Source organism: Eurytemora carolleeae, unplaced genomic scaffold, assembly GCF_000591075.1.
Source record: "Eurytemora carolleeae unplaced genomic scaffold, Eaff_2.0 scaffold34, whole genome shotgun sequence".
NCBI lineage: Eukaryota > Metazoa > Arthropoda > Copepoda > Calanoida > Temoridae > Eurytemora > Eurytemora carolleeae.
This window is the reverse complement of record NW_019396116.1, coordinates 539,705-559,217: the sequence shown is the minus strand read 5'-3', so window position 1 is coordinate 559,217 and position 19,513 is coordinate 539,705. Positions and strand designations below refer to the sequence as shown.

Genomic DNA, 19,513 nt, shown 5'->3' with positions numbered 1-19,513 from the left:
ACATTTTAGATTTCAAAGATGTATTGCTGATTTTCTCAGAGTAACAATTGAATCTTTGCCACAATCTTAAATGTTCATGTTCCTATATCTTTGCAACCTGATGGTGTAAGTCTTTTATATTCTAAACTTATGCCATTGGTTTGCAAAGATATAGGGCAAAGACTAGCTCTATTCCTTTAGTTATCGTTGATTTAGACAAGCAAAGAAAATACTTTATTAAAAACCTCTTTCTCCTATCAAGGTTTCCATTGGCAATGTTAGTGCTAAATATTACTATGTAGCAATAATTGTAAATCTTCTCAAAGGCTGTTTTTTTAATCGACATTGTGAACATATTTCTATACATTCAAGAACAACATTTAACAAAACTTGTTTTTATTGTTTGTTTTTTAGTTATACAACATATCATTATACAACTGATTGAAGTGTTTTAGGTGCTGCTGCAGGAGCTGCTGCAGGAGCAGCTGCAGGAGCTGCTGCAGGAGCTGCTGCAGGAGCTGCTGCAGGAGCTGCTGCAGGAGCAGCTGCAGGAGCAGCAGGAGCAGCTACAGGAGCAACAGCCTCCACTTCACCCTCGGTAGCATATCCTTCGCCTGCATATCCTGAGGGCCCAAAACTATCTGCTATTATCTCTGGATAGTCTGGTTCATCTAGAGTCTCAATCAAGAAGTTTGCAGGTTTGCAATCAACAGAACTAAAAAACTGTTTATGAAAATGTATTTAGTAACTTATCACACTGTTAAAGATATTGTACAAGTAATATCAAGTGACCCTCCCTGAAAAGATTGCAATGCCTGGTACTTTTACCACGGTACCTTTGTCTGAAGTATGAATTATGATATTCATGTTTTTTTTTTATAAATATAAACTCTTTCTTGCTTATTACAAACAATGGATAAATTCACAGAAATAAATACTTTTTTAGCCAGAAAGACAATGTTGTCATATACATCTTAAATTGAATTAATGTTTTAAAGATACTGTTTAAATCGGGCATTGTTACTTTTGCATGGATGATAACTTAAAATTACGCTTCCGGTCCCTTTAAACAGAAGTGTTGAAAAGAACGAGAACGTTTGAAATAATGAAAAACCTTTAGGTTTCAAATTATTATTCTATAAATTTCATGTCGTTTAACACTAGCCAGCAAGAACAAGATGATATTACAGACATTATTTAAAGATCTTCATAATAAAAGGAGTGTGTTGATACCTAAGTCCAAGAATGAGGCAGATCAAAGCAATCTTGTACATATTTAACCTTTGATTAAATCTAACTGACTTTAAAGTTAAATCTGATTTAAGAAGAAAACTATATTTTGCAATTTAGTAATTATTGAATTATATATTTGCATTCAATTATATATAACAAGCTAAATATTTACTAATTTATACCATCAATCAAATTATGTTATTTTCTTTGATGGACCGAATCTGGTTTTGCATTGCAAAAATTAGAATAAAAACTTTCTTTGGAAAAATCTTTAAACCATAACGATTTTAGAAGATGTTCCATGGTGTCATATTTATTAAAAAAAATAATAAAATATCAATATGGCTTTCTATACTCTGCCAATATTTGACACTTACATAGTTGGGATAAAATAATAATAAATTACAATTATTTAAAATCTCAAAGAAACTGAATTTCAAAATTTTCTAATTCTTAAATCTTTGCAACTTGGCTGTGCAAATTTTTATATAAAGGAAATGAGTGTTTGCCACAAACTCCAATTTTATAATCCCTATATCTTTGCAACCTGATGGTGTAAACCTTTAATATTTCAAACTTAAATTATTTGATCTAACATAATTCATAATTTGAAAAATCAAAGGGCTATGAAATTGGTTTGCATAGGTATAGGGATTAAAAATCATAGTTTGTGGCAAAAACTCAACTCCTTCGTATTAGAATTTTTTAATAATTTAGACACAGTTTTTTGTATCAATTTCTTGAGACAGGGACATCAAAAAGATCTATTATTGGTATCGATCAACATCTAAAATATCCCCTTAACAGTTTCTTAAATGTTGACAAAGAAAACCCGTCGCTTGTTTGTAGTAAATAATATATTTACAATTACTGTTTTGACATCCTTCAATGTTGATTGTTGACGTAATATAGTATTATATGATTTTAGAAACAAAACTGTTTTTTCCTTACAACTATTCAAGTTTATTTTCTATACACCTTTTGTTTGGAAATTATAAACTTTAAGTTGTAAAAAAAAAAATACTGTTTAAATCGGATATTTATAGCAGATGTTTTAAATGTTTGAAAATGAAAATCGGTATAATATTGAGTCTTTGGCATCAACTGCTGTTTTTAAAGACACCCTGGTATTGTGGAATAAAGGTGGAAGTGACTGGTTGCAGGTTTGTAGAATATCAGGTCCAATTAACATGTAGATTATTTTTATTTTCAAACTCTGTTTTGTTTTTGTGCCACTTCTTCTGTAAATAAAAGTGTCGATTTCTTATCAGTTGTTGGTAAAATATTTACCACATTTTTGCCAATATTACAGACCTAAAACTTCCAGGGTTTCCTCGACCAATTTTGCTTACAAAATATCTCTTGTTACTTTCTGAATGTGTTTGTGACCAAATTTTACTTGGAAACTCATGGTCGAGTAAAATTTCCTGCCAAGTAGTTGTAAATGATTATAACACTCTTATATATGTATTTATTACAAATATAAATCTGATATAAAAATACAGAATTACATACATTGATTAATTGATTTTAAACTTCTGTTTTATCCTGAATTTTACACAAACTTGTTAATAAATCATAAGTTTGGATGATTTTCTACATTTGAAGGAAATCTTTCAGTCTTCTAAAGATTAAACAGCGTAAATTTTATACAACATGAAATTATTAAATGACCAGCCCTGAATATATTAAAAATCTAGATGCAGCTGTATCTATTATTTAAAGAATTAAACGTCTTTGAAAAATGATATTGAAAAAAATCAAACATTTTTCCAAATATCGTTTTAGAATTGTCGTTGAAAGTCAAAATACAATGTGAAAATCAAAAAAGAAAAATAATAAGTTTCTAAAAGTTATTTAAAATCAACCAAGCAACCAAGGATATGGGCCCAGGTAATTATTCCCAACGAGAATATTGAAAACATGAATCCAATCCAATTTAGTGGCAAATGATATACAAATTGTTAGTTTCCATATTCGCAGCTTGTATGTGTGAAGTTGTAATTGTGGCACTGCATGTCCGAGTTCTTTATTTTTTCTCTTTTAGTGACAAACTCCCCTAATGAAGAGACTCACTGGTTGTGACTATTTTTATTACTTTTTTAATCCTGAGTAAATGCTAACATAATTTTAATCTGATCCAAGCTTATGAATTAAGGAGAAGTATAAAAATGTTGGACATAAACATTTACAAATGATCTATCTGTATCTTTTTCTTCAACATAAATTTTTGCAAAAAAGTTCAAAATTTAGCGAAAATTTTCTTTCGTATTTAGTAAACTTTTTCGCGAAAATGAATTTTTCGAAAGAAAGCGAAAACAAAATAAGGGACATTTTCCCGTAAAAAAACAAAAATTTTCGTAATTTTTTTTGAAATTTTTGCATTTTGTCAACAAACGGAATGCTAAATAATGCTTGAGTGTAAATATCCTGTATCTTTGTACAGTAATTATACTGCAGTATTCTTCGTAGTCGACGGCTGGAGCAAACCTGAACATTTTACAATTATTGAGATAAATCTTGTACAATAAATATAATTTTTTTCTTTTCGAAAAAACCCCCAAATTCAATCAACATTTGTTGTCTTTATAATTGTTAAAACTTTAATGTTGTCTAACTTCTAATTTTCGAAAATGACTTTAAAGGGAGTGTTCGCGAAAAATGAAAGGGGGTATAGGCTTAATGCGATAAAAAAGCGCTTTTGATCGCTACTAATTTTACTTCTATCTGTTGCGTCTATAAGGGGAAAATTGTTAAAAACGTCTCATAACGAATAATTTAGCGCCCATAAAAATTCAGAAAATTGCAACATACAACTTAGACCGTAAAAAATCAATTTAATTTCAAACAAATCATTCAGATATTACAACCTATAGTCATCGATTATCTTTCGCCACATTTGTATATAGTTTATATTTTATAATATTTTATTTTTTTTAGAAAACGTTTAACGGATTTCGAAAAATGTGAGTGGTGCGCGGCATTCTTAGATAGTTGCGCAAGCGACAAGAGAAATAATCAAATTCAAAACAAATTAGTTAAAAAATATTATAAAATATAAACTATATACAAATGTGGCGAAAGATAATCGATGACTATAGGTTGTAATATCTGAATGATTTGTTTGAAATTAAATTGATTTTTTTACGGTCTAAGTCATATGTTGCAATTTTCTGAATTTGTATGGGCGCTAAGTTATTCGGTATGAGACGTCTTTAACAATTTTCTCCTTATAGACGCAACAGATATAAGTAAGATTATTAGCGATCAAAAGCGCTTTTTTATCGCATTAAGCCTATACCCCCTTTCATTTTTCGCGAACACTCCCTTTAAGATTATAAAATAAATATCCAAAGGACTATATGAAGGTAATGTCAAGGGATCATCCATTTAATGAGTTGCATACCTGATGCCACCCCAGTTTTAATTTAAATGTGGATAATTCTGCCAATTTCCTTAAAGAGACTGTAAGCGTATTTTCAAATGACCCTCAATGCAAAGATAGCAATGCAAGATTCACAACAGTGCCCTTGAAAAAGCTTTGTCTGATAAAGTATGAATTAAATATCAATGTTTTTAACTTTAAAAACAGATTTTTTTTCAATGGTAGTTTTTCTACAAAAGTGCCATGTACATTCAATACTGCAGATATAGAAACTACCAGAATTAAACCTAGAAAAACGTAAATAAATTCCAAACTACTAAAGTATATCCCATCTGTATATTGTGCATAGAGGGTCACTTGAAATTACGATTATAGTCACTTAGACAGAGAAACCAAAATAATTGAAAAATATTAGTTTCTAAATGTAAAACAATGGTAAGGTTTTAAAGGGTGCCATTGAGAATTGGGGGTCACTTAAAATTACCGAAAGGTATGAGTTTTGTAGTAGCAGAAAAAAATTTACTTTTACCATTTTTTTTCTTTTCCTCCATCTCTATTAGATCTTTGACAAAGTTCATTAGATCAGCCATTCCCATACTTCTCTGCTCCCCTGTACAGTATACATGTACATGTATGTAATCTCCGGTTCATTTAACGTACTGTACTGACTTTAAGGAAGTCAGACCGAAGTCAGAGCCCGAAATTTAAAACCGAGTATCGTCATTAAACCCGGTGTTAGAACCCGAAGTAAATTTTGTAGATATCAAATTTTTTGTTCGAAATATTATTTCATATAATTTTCTGATTCTTACATTAATAAAGTAAATTCGGGAGTTTGATTAAACGATACTTTATCAAATATCCGGCTTTGAGTCTGGGGCATATTGCATAAAGCATAAAAGTTAGACGGTAAAAGCGGGATGGTACCCCAAATCAATCATCTTTTCAACCCGTAACTTTTTCCCGTTCATCGTATAGGGAAAAACCTGCAGATTTTATGTTGGAATTTCCAGGCAACATTTCTAAATATCGTCTAGACATTAAACATTCCTGGGATCATGTGAGATACCAAAAATAAATTGGGCCCATTCGATTAAACCGTTTTGACTTTTTATTATTGGTTAAAAAACAAACGAACCAACAAAACAAGTCAAATATATATTTAGATTTATTTATCTTTTAATCTATTTATTTGCCTGTCTGTCAATCTATTTGTCTATTTTTTGTCTGTCTGTCTCTAATATTTGTCTATTTATTTGCCTGTCTGTCTTGTGACAGAGTTGAGAAAGAAGGGGATGAACAGGGTTTAAACAATGTTATATATAAAATGTATTGAGATGTTCATTTACTGTTCATAACCTGTGGTTATTGAACATATTTATATTTGTATATTTATTAATAATTTTCTATGTTATATTCCTAATAATGAACCTTGCTAAGTATCTAAATATAGATGAAGAGAGCTCAGATATTCAACAGAAGGAATATACATAGCGGCACTCCAGATTGAGAACCAATCCTAAGAAGACCTCACCAAGATACTCCATAGGGCCTTGGTGACATTTATCAGCCTATAGATCAGCACCCTTGTTTTACAATAAATCATGCAACTATACCCAGTTCTTTTCCATGAAACTGTCTATACTATTTCCCTATTTATTTATCTGTCTGTCTACACTATTTGCCTATTTATTTGTCTGTCTGTCTATACTATTTGCCTAATTATTTGTCTGTCTGTCTATACTATTTGTCTAATTATTACCTGTTTCAGCTATTACAGTGTCCTCCTTCTTCTGAACTCAACAAGATTAAGAAATTTAATTAAAAAACTTTATTTTTGTGGAAACTAATTTTACTGCATTTTGTAGTCATAGTCTAGTAGGGTCAATTTGAATTCGAACCGGACCGAACCATTGTACCGGGATTGGCGAGAAACAGCAAGTACATGGACAGCCGTTATAGTACATTTGAATTTCCAAGCGGGGTCAACCCAGTTTGTATACTGTATCACCCGGACTGGGTAAATAAAGCAGACACTTGATAGGACTACCCGGTGCAACAAGGTTGACGCGGTCAGACATTAGGTTTAATTTATTTTCACTAAACGGTCAGAGGTGCGAGTGTTAGTTGCTTTTGAAAGCACTTACACTATTAAATGTTGGTGCAGATGGATTAATTGTTAATAACTGCGAGATTCCGCAATAGGGATATCAAGTTTAATTTTAATTATCTTATGAGGATATTAGAAAAAATAATTTTAAGAATACTTCCTTTCACAATATTTGACATTTTCTCTTACTTACAGCCATCTCTTTATTTATTTTATTTTATAATAAAGTCTTTTTCTCGTTAAGTTAATTTAGAATTACTCATTTTTTATATTGTTTACACGCCAAAGATCTTATTTTTCTCTAAATATAAAAATACATTTCTTATGAAGCCTTTGGAAAATAGAAAAATAAACCTGTAAATAAATTTGTTTTCCCTGAGCTCGATTTTTACAGTTTATAGGACATCCTACTGTACTTTTATAGCTTATAGGACCTCCTACTGTACTTTTACAGCTTATAGGACATCCTACTGTACTTTTATAGCTTATAGGACATCCTACTGTACTTTATAGCTTATAGGAAATACTACTGTACTTTTTTAGCTTATAGGACATCCTTATGTACTTTTACAGCTTATAGGACATCCTACTGCACTTTTTTAGCGTATAGGACATCTTAATGTACTTTTAAAGCTTCTAGGATATCCTACTGCACTTTTACAGCTTATAGGACATCCTAATGTACTTTTACTGCTTATAGGACATTACAATGTACTTTTACTGCTTATAGGATATCCTACTGTACTTTTACAGCTTATAGGACATCCTACTGTACTTTTACAGCTTGTAGGACATCTTAATGTACTTTTACAGCTTATAGGACATCCTACTGTACTTGTATAGCTTATAGGACATCCTACTGTATTTGTACAGCTTATAGGACATCCTACTGTACTTTTACAGCTTATAGGACATCCTACTGTTCTTTTATAGCTTAAAGGACATCCTACTGTACTTTTACAGTTTATAGGACATCTTACTGTACTTTTACAGCTTATAGGACATTCTACTGTACTTTTATAGCTTATAGAACATCTTACTGTACTTTTACAGCTTATAGGACATTCTACTGTACTTTTATAGCATATAGGACATCCTACTGTATTTGTACAGCTTATAGGACATCCTACTGTACTTTTACAGCTTATAGGACATCCTACTGTTCTTTTATAGCTTAAAGGACATCCTACTGTACTTTTACAGTTTATAGGACATCTTACTGTACTTTTACAGCTTATAGGACATTCTACTGTACTTTTATAGCATATAGGACATCCTACTGTATTTGTACAGCTTATAGGACATCCTACTGTACTTTTACAGCTTATAGGACATCCTACTGTACTTTTACAGCTTATAGGACATCCTACTGTACTTTTATAGCGTATAGGACATCCTACTGTACTTTTACAGCTTAAAGGACATGCTACTGTACTTTTACAGCTTATAGGACATCCTACTGTACTTTTATAGCTTATAGAACATCTTACTGTACTTTTACAGCTTATAGGACATTCTACTGTACTTTTATAGCTTATAGGACATCCTACTGTACTTTATAGCTTATAGGAAATACTACTGTACTTTTTTAGCTTATAGGACATCCTTATGTACTTTTACAGCTTATAGGACATCCTACTGTACTTTTTTAGCGTATAGGACATCTTAATGTACTTTTAAAGCTTATAGGACATCCTACTGTATTTGTATAGCTTATAGGACATCCTACTGTACTTTTACAGCTTATAGGACATCCTACTGTACTTTGATAGCTTATAGGACATCCTACTGTACTTTTACAGCTTATAGGACATCCTACTGTACTTTTACAGCTTATAGGACATCCTACTGTACTTTTACAGCTTCTAGGACATCCTACTGTACTTTTATAGTTTATAGGACATCCTACTGTACTTTTACAGCTTATAGGACATCCTACTGTACTTTTACAGCTTATAGGACATCCTACTGTACTTTTACAGCTTATAGGACCTCCTACTGTACTTTTACAGCTTCTAGGACATCCTACTGTACTTTTATAGTTTATAGGACATCCTACTGTACTTTTACAGCTTATAGGACATCCTACTGTACTTTTACAGCTTCTAGGACATCCTACTGTACTTTTATAGTTTATAGGACATCCTACTGTACTTTTACAGCTTATAGGACATCCTACTGTACTTTTACAGCTTATAGGACATCCTACTGTACTTTTACAGCTTATAGGACATCCTACTGTACTTTTATAAAATTAACTTTAGTTGAATATCATTGATATAATCCTAACATAATGAAGTTGATCAAACAACTTGTTTTCATCTTTATTTTCCAATTGTTAATTGATATTATGCAAAAGTAGGAAATTCTTAAGAAAATTGATTAAAAATAGTAAATGATTAAATTTCATAACCTAAAGAGTGTTGAATTTACATGTTAAAGTGTAGTAAAAACAACCCCCGTTTGTGAAGCAATACCAAACCAAATATGGTCTGCTCGCCATTTCTCTTTTTTCTTCTCCTTTAAACACAAACTGTATGAATTAATAATGCTTATTGCTTACAGAAGAGCGCTTAGTTCTTAGAAAAATCAAAATTCACGTCAAATGTTATTAGGTAAATTGCATGTAAGATTGGAATCTTAAATGTTTTAATTCATAACTCCTATTATTGAAGGACTATTGAGCAGAATAAAACTGTTTTGAATTTCTAATATGTAACAGAATCACTTTGGTTTTCTCACGGAAGATCAAAGCAAGAGAAGTTACAAGGTCTCAAAGTTGTACCAGGGACGTGGCAAAGACGAGTTTACCCACCCTTTCAGTATAGTTTGCAGTGAATTTCATGGCTCAAACAATCTGCACTTAAATCTAGAAATTAGGAAACATCTAAAGAATTTATAAATGTCTCCTCAACAACTTTTCAATGGGTTTTTACTATTATATCTAAATCTAAATCACTGTAGTTGTAAAGATATACAAAAAGCCAGGAAATATACGGGAACAGTTTGTAAGTACTCCCATGCATAAATTATTCAATTAAAAAACTATATGAATTATCAGTAGGTATAGAAAACAACATTTTATATAGTTCTGGGTTATATAGGACTAAAGAAATAATAAACTTGTTTTTCCTTGAGAGTATCTTCTAGATTAACGGAGTAGAATAGTTTCCTTGACCGAAACATTGACTCACTAAATAAAAGATATTTTTGATTTTTAAATTTTCATTTTGTAAATAATCTTTATATCTCCTAAAATCATAGTTAATTAGATTTAAAAGTATAATAATAATAATAACACATTATTTTTAAAATGAATTTTGTTAGTGGATAGACACTGTATACACAAGTATGATATTATCCTACGGTTGGGGGGGGGGGGGGCGTTTTCCATTCGACCATATTCGGATATTTTGTTAAAGATGCGTTGTGTTTCTTCTAATTAAATTCAACCCTGTTTTGGTCTATAGTTCACCCATCTTTAAAGTTGAAGAGTTGTTTTTAAATAAAACCCAAAAATTATGTTAAAATGGCTAAATTGTGATCGAAAGTCAGAGCTTGCTGGAATAAGGACCGAATTGTTAAAGCTTTTTTGAAGTCTAATACCATTGTGGAAGTCATTGTTCAAACACCAGATAATGTTTGAGTATAATTTTTTTAACCCCACATTTTGGCCCAATACATAAACCATAGTTCGGTCATTTTAAAAGACGATGTCAAACTTTTGCTTTTTAATTTGCAATCATAACATAAAAATTGATCTTTGCTGGACAACAACTTTCATCAGGGCCTAGCAAAGGTTGGCAACAAATATTTAGCCTTTTTCTTCCATACTTTCCTCTACGCGTTTTCAAGGAAAATTTTAAATGATCAAAACAGTCTTGAAGAATTTGAGTTAAAAAACTTCGTTTTGAGACTTCAAACCCTTCACGATTGACTGTGCTACAACAGTTTATCCGAAAATTGTCAAAAAAAGAATTTTTTTTTTTCAATAAATGGCTAATCATTCTAGAATAATAAAATCTCGTTTGTACGCTGCTTTTACTATAACTCTTCCTAAAAAATGGCACCATGCTTGACTTTACAGTTTACACAACCTATAGTGAAGAACAAAATTTGCAATAATCATGTTTTTATATGCATCAATATATTAGATAAAAACCCCAACCTGGATATGGATAAAGAAGGTGGATATTACAAGTTATAAATGTCAAATTTATTTTAGGACATTCGTTTGTAGTTTTCAAATCATAATTTTTATTATTTTTTTTCACATACGAAGTACTTTGAACGAAATTTACTTGATTAAATTACGGTTTGGGGTAAATAATGCAATTTCATGAATTAATATAGGTTCTACACTCTAGGTATACTACGTTTTTAAGTATTTTATTCTTATGGACGCAACAGATAGAAGAAAAAGTAGTAGCGACCAGCACAAAACCAAATTCAAATCGTGATCAGCCCACTACCCCAGAACCCTTTCATTTTTCGCAAAACACTCCCTTTTATATGTGTGTTATAATAAAGTATTGAACGCCGTTTGTACTGTTCTGTGATATTGTATTTCTTGTATACCTGTTATCAAATGTGAGTGTGTACACATACCCAGGATCACAAGTCAAGCACCCCCCTTGGGAATCCTTGCTCAACACCTTAATCATCATCATCATTATCATCATTGTCATCATGATCATTATCATCATCATTATCATTGTGGTTTTAATCACAAAATTTTGTTCATTGATGTTGTTCAGGAAACGTTGTGATTAATTTCTAGTTAACTACTTTCAAGGGAAATTAGGAGAATTTTACTTTACCAAGACCAATTTTGCTTTCAAATCATCCAGAGCGCAGCGAGTAAGTTTTTAATTATATAATTGTTTGAATAAAACAGCGCGAAAATGTTCACGAAAACGTCGCCGAGCGGGTCGTTATTTCACTTAATAGTTCTAAGGAACGTTAAGTAACATAACGTTCCTCTGATAAGGGAATCATATAGGTCGGTAATGTTGTGGAAAGACGAGAAAACAAAATAACCTTGACTTTCTGAAAAATATTCTCCAGAGGAATATTTTCATCTTCGTCAGTCTCATCAAACAAATCAATCTTCTCCTCTGTTCTATCCTTAATCTGTTTCAAGGCGTCACTCTCTTTCTTCATGAGAACTAGCTCCGAGGTCAGCTGGTCTGTTATTGCTTTCTTGAGATCACTTGGCTCTTGGTATCTGCTAGAGTCTAGGAGTGGGTTGTGTCTAGGGGCTGACTGAGACTCGTCTTGTTCCTTCAATGGCGAGGTAGTGCTGGTTTCTTTTTCATCCATGTTTACAGATGGTTGGTCTAGGGCACCAATCACATCTGTAATAGATGGATAAATATTTTGTATATTTCTTTTAAAAAGTTGGGATTAATGATTTTGTTTAAATAAGAAAATCTAAATCTTCTGAAGTTTCAAGGACAAAGGGACTTATATTAAAAAATTTGATCATTTCTTATTTTCTACCTTTTTCAGAATTTGTCGATGTTGAGGGTTTCTTCTAAAAAAAAATTATTATCAATTTTTTTCTTTCTATTTTAATATTTTTACCTTTTGAAAACTCTGAGCTTCATTTTCAGGTAAGGCAGGCACTTCTGGTTCTTCTACGAACAAAGCATCAGGATGTAGAAATAGAAAATAGATATATTTGTAAAATAAAATATTGTGAACGTGATAAAGATAAAAAACATTTATACTTCTAGGATATATCTAAAAGAATCCAATTTCTTGTTTCCTTGTTGCGGTAATATCTATCTATCTATCTATCTATCTATCTATCTATCTATCTATCTATCTATCTATATCTATCTATCTATCTATCTATCTTTCTATCTATAGTATTCACGATCTGAGTGAAATAACGCAACTCTGTGAATTTTGATGGACGCTACGCTCTTGGGTAGAGGACATTTTTAACCATTTTTCCTTTTGGACGCTACGGATAGGATCAATATCGAATTTAATTTGATATCATCCTAATCCCCCTTTGTTTTTCGCGAACACTCCCTTTAAATTTCTAAATATTTTCTTTGCTTACCAGAATTCAACGAACTTTTGGAGTCTGGACTTTCTTCTACAGATCTGACTCTGAAAATATTAGAAAATATAAATATATATTTTTTTATTTGTAGCAAGGTTTCTTTTCTCAATCCTCTTCCACCAATCTAATATCAGGTTTATTTGTTAGATTTACTGAATTCTGTTCATTGCATGTAATTACTTCACCAATAATCAATTTTCAGATTAGAACCTTATGTGGATGTGTTATATTACTTTGCATTCTTAAATGAGGGAAAAAAGATCATGACGATATTAGAGTAGATAGTAGACATGATAGTAGTAATTGGAGAGAGTAAAGATGGAAGCGTTGGCTTTTTCAATTCGTTTGTTTATTGTTCGTTAAGATCATTTTATTGTTATTAGTTGCTTGAAAAAGTTTGAATTTGTTCGTTTTCAAAATTTTCCTTAATTTTCCATATTATTTCGTAATGGAAGAGTATATGTTCTGCATACTCTTTGCCTGGTTTCTTTCAAACATTTTGTTTATGATTTCCCTGTCTATATATTAATATTGTTTGTGTAAACCCTTGATTAAGTACTATTATTATATATAATGAAGTTATCATGTTCTCTTCTTACATAGTTCACATTTCAGGTTCCAGATATTTTCCATAATCATTTTCTTAAATATATTTTTTGAATGTATTTTTTAAATATATCTTTTTGAATATATTTTTTGAATATATTTTTAAAATATATTTTTAGATTTAATATAAGAAATAACTTTATTTTAAATTTAAATCAAAAATCACAATGCTTAAGATATCTCAACGTATAATTTAATTGTATAATCTTTTAATTATTTGAAATTTAGGGCGGGATAACTCTATTGTTTCTTCTTTATATCGGATATCCCTTACTTAAAGTTTCCTATAAATGTATTTTAAGAGGGTGCAAAATATTTTTTTTTTGCAAAAAATGCATTTCAGAAGTGTCACTAAAATATACAGCAGACAATCTTAAAGCAAAGGAAAATATATTTTTTTGAAAATCCACAATATTCATTTATTTCTTCAGTCCAAAAAAATGTGTTAAGAGGATAAAAAAGTTGAAATAAATCACACCTTTTTTACCAAGATTTATAAAATGATTAAATGAGGATTGATCCTAAATAAGTCAAAATGGATGTTAAAAAATCACAATATAACTTTAATTCCAGTTTTCCCCAAAAAAATGCAGATTTTGGTCATTACTGAAAATCTGCGAATATTTTTAATACAGATTTTTTTTTTGCAAGAATGACTAACCTCGTCTCCTTCCTATAGATAGATAAAATCCTCATATGACGTCACGCTCACCTCTATGATCAGTGATGTCATCTGAGTACTTTATCTATCAATGCTTGGGAGACGACATGTCCCGTACATTAGAGCGCATCGAGAGTAAGCAACCTTATTATACAGCCTTGGTACATACACATATATCAAGACAATTCTTTACCTTCTTCGTTGTATTCCAAACTCTATTTCTCCTCCTTCTATTCGAAACTTCCAGATTAGATTACTCTGCACTCTGATATTTAAATCGTTTAAATGGATTTTTAGTGTAATTTTGATAGAGTAAGTTTCATCATACATTAAAACTAGAAAATTTGGGATAAATAAATTTGCAAAGCTTACTTTTAAACAAATGTTTTACATTATAGTGCATGGTTAGACCTTACACTACAATGATTTTATGTTTTGACCTCCCCAGGTCATTAAAATATGAAGATCAAGGACCTTCGTGATCATCTACACCTCACATCACTTATTTTAATTGATTTTAAATTTTGACCTCCGGATGTCATTGATATTTGGAGGTGAAATACCTTCAGGACCATCTTTGATCAGAATGGAATCGAAACACGTAAAACCTATGCGATTGCGTTCACATAACTTTTTTTTAATTGATTTCATATTTTGAACTCCGGAGGTAAGTTGTTTTGGTGTCACAAAGACGAATTTTACCCCCCCCCTCCCTCCCCTTTAAATAAAGGGAATTCAACTGGACCACTTGTCTGGCATAAATAAAACCGATACATCGGATTAACTCAGTAGTCCTGATTTCGGAACTTTTGTGTTAAGCATCGTTAATCTTCAACTCGATTGATCTCGATATTCAATTTGTTCACTTTTAAATTTAAGCACAAATGATTAGTCCCTTAATTATAGTTAAACTGAATTTACTGATCCTCAAATTATAAGTGCCTATTATGGATATCGATATCTAGCTATCGGGATTTTGAGTATCTAGCACAAATGTTCCCAGGTTAGGACATACTTGAATCTTGTACGTTTTAAACATAACAGTAAAGCGTTCATTTAGAATATCAGATTAGATTTTGAGCAATTTAAAACAATTCCTGACAGGGTATTTGAGAGTAAAGATGGAACCAGCAACTATACTCTGCTTGTAAATAGAGTTCAAACCTTAATGATAACTCATTATCATTGTTATTCTTATTATTGTTATTATTGTTATTATTTTTTCTATTATTATTACTATTATTGTCATTATCATTATTATTATTATTATTATTATTATTGTTACCACCGTATATGGCTGACTGGATTATTGGGCAGAGGATTTAAAATTTAAACATGACTAAAATATTTAAATGAATTAGTAGAATTGTCTTTTTCAGAGAACCTTTTATTTTAAGAATTAAATTAAATTAAAAAAGTCTTTTTTTCTCAATATTCTTTACCTTTCACATCGTCTATACTTTTCGTAGTTGATTTATAGTAGAGAGGCACTTCCCCTCCCATACAGATGTCTCCCTGAATAAAGAGAAAATTATTAATTGAAGAGTATTGGACATTGTTTGCAGAGAGGGATGGGAGAAGGATGTACTTATTCTTTTTGTTTGAAGTCTAAATTAAAGTTTTAATCCGGGAAAGGGGAAGGGATTAATTACTTGAATATAATCAGAAAAAGACAAATATAAAATAAAATCTCAGTAAAATAGCAAATTATCCTAAATGATAAAATGAGGGTAAAATATATAAATTTATTCTATTAAAATGGAGCAAGGAAATTGGAGAACCTACATCATTTACAACTATGAAACAATTATTTAGACTTTTGGGATGCGCCCTTTCTCCTATTTTTCTATTCGTTTAATATTTGTATTCTATATTCTATTTAAAAATGTGCAAAACACGTGTTTTAAAATTCACAAAAACACTACAAAACCCGCGTTTGTGAGAATAACACTAACGCAATCTTTTTTGGAAGAAAAGAATCCTGTTAACTAATGAGTACAATTAGAAATGGAGGGTCGATTGAAATATCGCTTACAGTCCCTTGAAACCTGTTTATACCTGTTTCCAGTTCTGCAGCCCGAACACCTTGATTTTCTGCAATGTTCTTTGGTTTACAGTTGCCTGAACAATATTAAACTTACAAACATTGCAGCTCCGATTATTCGATTCAATCAATCCTGTAAATCTCTCATTTTAGGTTTTTTGAAATTCAGTTTTTACTTAACCCTCCCTGCTGGGGTACTTGAAAACTGGGATACGCTGGGGGAGGGGTCAATTTAACCCCCCCCCCCTTGTAAATCCCATGTTTGATGTCCAAATATGACAAATGATAAATCATTGGAAAGCTATTGTGCAATACTTTTGGAATCTGCAAACAAATTTGCAAATTTGAAAAAAATTGTAATTTTTTTCAAAATCCAGTTATATAGTAAAAAAGTTTTGCAAAACAACAAATGTCCAAAAAATAATAAAATATACATTTTTGAAAAGCTCTTGACCATCCCATTTCAAATATGTAAAACTTCTCGTAAAATTTTAAATAACCTAATTGGTCATTAAGAAAAACTAAAAATTTGAAAATTTCTTCTGACAGGGTGTATGCAAAGAATTGAAGCATTTCTTTGCAAAAATTGTGCAATCCACTTCCCCTTATGTCAAAGGCTTTCCAATAAGCTAGGAAAATCAAAATCTGGAAGTGGGTCAAAAGAAAGATTTAGTTTGTTACAGGAAAAAGTAGTAATTAAGGCAGTGTGCTGAGGACTCAGGAATAGGGTAAAACAGAAAAGAAGAGAAATCCTTTGTAATTCTTGAATCTAAGTTTTAGTGTCTGAAAGATATAACTTTTCTGAAAGATTGAGTATTTCCCAAGAAATTTTTTTTTCTGTCCTTATATATTTTCTATTGTTCCTGCTTTTATATATTATATCCTTTCACAGTTTAAGTATAAGAGGTTTAATTCTATTTCTGCAGGGGAACTGAAGAGAACGTGCATGTTTCAGTTAAAAATTAATTGATATGTGCTCATTTTGTTTTATAAACGATTTTAGCTAATCGATAGCAAACAGGTTGAATAAACTCTGAACGTTCCCCTAGTCAAATATGTACTGCAACCCCTTTTCCTCCGAGCCTGAGACAGAGAATCGTTCAGTATCGGAGTTTAGTATTGGAAACACAGTTTCATGAATGGGGTTAGGCCAGGGAGGTAGTAGATACCGATATTTTGTTAAGAAATATTATTTCTTGTGGTTTCGTTTGTTTCTCTTTATGTTTCAAAATTTCCTAAATTAAACTCTACGGAAATGAAATTGTATAATACCCCAAAAAGTAAACTCGGTAGTTTCGTTCAACGATTTCTTAAATTTTGCCTAGCTGTACCTTTATCATGTAGTATTTAATTTACATACCACGCTCTGTATAAAGATAATATTTACACTTTTTCTTACCGCATGCGGTTCATTTGACAACTGTCCCAGTTCTCTAGTTCCGCCCCATTTCTCCGGTAGGTTCTGGCTCTCTATCTGTTCTAGAAGGACCTAGAAATAGGATATCAGTCATATGTAAAGGGTGTCCCACGAATTATGACACTTGGTGAATAGTTTTGAATGTCTTTTTCAAGATACTTTTTGCAGTTTATTTTGTAAATAAAATCTTTTACTCAAATATGTTTTACTTTGAAGTCAATTTTACAAGATATGACTGTTATTCTCATTAGTATAAAACAACTTAACAAATTATGGAAGAAGACATTTACCAAGACTATTCACCAACTGGCATGTTTCGTGGGACACCCTGTATTATGTATATCACAATAATCTCACAAGAAGGAATTTTCAATGATATATTTATCAACAGTTTATTCTAAAATTTTCTTTATAGTTTTTCATCAAAGGAATATAAACTTGAAAAAGTTCCATCCAAGAAATATTTACACTTGGAACAGTTCCATACAAGGAATATACACTTGGATAGTTCCATCCAAGAAATATATTCACTTGGAACGAAGATCTGTGAGTTTCCGCGGAAGAAATGTAAACAAACTGAATGTATAGAAACTGCAAAACTGCATTTCTCTTATTTGAAAATAATCATGGTTTCTTTCCTATTGAAGTTTTCTTGGTCTCAGTTTATTTTAGTTTTTGTCTGTTTTGTATTGTTTGTTTCAAATTGATAGAACATTTTTGTTTCAGTTAGAAAATGCTTTCGAATGTTAAAACCTTATTAGAATAATTATCTTATTTAGTTTCAAATATGTTGAAGAAGAGGAAAATAATACTATAAAGAGGGTTTGAGGGGGGAACTACTTTAAATGATCAAAGATGAGTTTAGAGAGGAGGTATCGAGAGAAAGTGATGGAAAAAGAGGAAATATCAGCCACACAATTCTGTATCCGAACCAACTTATATAGTTTGAAAATTTCCTAAAGAATCCTAGAAAAGATTCTAAAGTTTGTTTTAATGTAACCTTTTTTCTTCTAGCTGAGAAGAGAAAATGTCTATTTATGAACACTATGCCCTGTGTTTAGGCTTTTCAAATTTCGACGAAAATACATCAAAATTCGCGAAAATTTCTCAAATTTCGTTCAACGATAAATTCTTTGAAACCCCTACAATTGTGTTATCCTGCGGTTTTTTCACTTATTCTTTTTGTTTGAAGTCTAAATTAAAGTTTTAATCCGGNGGGAAATGACTTCTCCGCTTCTTAATCCAGTTTCCAATTATGAAAAAGTAGATTATTTAAAAGGTCTTAGGTTCCAATCCGAAGAAAATTTAAAAACAATAAAAAAAACCAATTTATGAGAACACAGGCAGTCGGTGTCAAAGTCAAGGGGCCAGGACATTCTTGGAAATCTAAAATATAACTCACCAACATTTATTCAGGGGGGGCATCCTTCCCCTAAGATATAATATTAAGGAAAACAGGTTCTTTGCTCAACATGAAAAGACTATTGAACAAAATCCAAAAATTAAAAATTTCTTTCAAAGTTTAAAATTTAACATTGGATAAAGAGAATAAACTTTTAGAGCATATCTATACAATTTGTTATAAAATGTTTAATGCTAAAATAAGCCATCATTTAGAATATAAAGTTGAAATTAAAATTAAAAAACTATAGGCTTTCAGAGCGCTTCGTGCCCCCCTTCTAGCTATAATTTAAGCGTTTGAATGTTGTTTTCCAGGAGGCCATTTTTCTTCATAATTGTAAAAAGAAATAGACAATTATCCTGGTGAAATTTTTCATTTTTAGCCATCCATAAACCTTCCATGGGGTTGTGTGAGTTGCCACAAAAAATGTGGGTCCTATTTGTTTAGCTGTTTTAAACAGACAGGCAAACAAGCCACATTTAAAAATAGTTGGTAGTTGTTACCATGTTAAACTTCATACATCAATATCTTTTTATTCAATGGTTTATTTCACTTAATCTTTTCTGTCTTTATTGTTAAGTTTATCACTATAACGATAAA

The 19,513-nt window shown here is 31.0% G+C and overlaps 2 protein-coding genes across 2 annotated transcripts; both read right to left on the bottom strand.

Annotated features, from left to right (window-relative positions):
• Positions 1–358: 358 nt before the first annotated feature.
• Positions 359–1,320, bottom strand: LOC111695396 (glutaconyl-CoA decarboxylase subunit gamma). Its single transcript, XM_023464715.1, has 2 exons — positions 1,213–1,320; positions 359–694 (listed from the first exon to the last, which is right to left on the bottom strand). The coding sequence occupies exons 1-2, from the start codon at positions 1,251–1,253 to the stop codon at positions 409–411; spliced, it is 327 nt and encodes a 108-aa protein (XP_023320483.1). The 5' UTR covers positions 1,254–1,320; the 3' UTR covers positions 359–408.
• A 1,396-nt stretch (positions 1,321–2,716) lies between these two features.
• LOC111695416 (uncharacterized) lies at positions 2,717–18,887 on the bottom strand. Its single transcript, XM_023464738.1, has 14 exons — positions 18,837–18,887; positions 17,494–17,583; positions 15,493–15,565; positions 15,148–15,214; positions 14,244–14,315; positions 12,781–12,830; positions 12,294–12,346; positions 12,210–12,243; positions 11,748–12,064; positions 11,286–11,362; positions 9,840–9,900; positions 6,360–6,390; positions 5,127–5,207; positions 2,717–3,702 (listed from the first exon to the last, which is right to left on the bottom strand). Exons 1-14 carry the CDS (start codon positions 18,885–18,887, stop codon positions 3,662–3,664), a joined length of 1,098 nt encoding a protein of 365 aa, XP_023320506.1. The 3' UTR covers positions 2,717–3,661.
• Positions 18,888–19,513: the final 626 nt, after the last annotated feature.

Coding starts and splice junctions, on each gene's coding strand:
- LOC111695416 (XM_023464738.1), bottom strand. CDS start 18,887: ATGTCCTGGCCCCTTGACTTTGACACCGACTGCCTGTGTTCTCATAAA. Junction 15,566..17,493: donor TGTCAAATGAACCGCATGCG/GTAAGAAAAAGT, acceptor CTCTTTATTCAG/GGAGACATCTGTATGGGAGG. Junction 9,901..11,285: donor ACACTCACATTTGATAACAG/GTATACAAGAAA, acceptor TCTTTTATTTAG/TGAGTCAATGTTTCGGTCAA.
- LOC111695396 (XM_023464715.1), bottom strand. CDS start 1,253: ATGTACAAGATTGCTTTGATCTGCCTCATTCTTGGACTTAG. Junction 695..1,212: donor TGCCTCATTCTTGGACTTAG/GTATCAACACAC, acceptor ACAGTTTTTTAG/TTCTGTTGATTGCAAACCTG.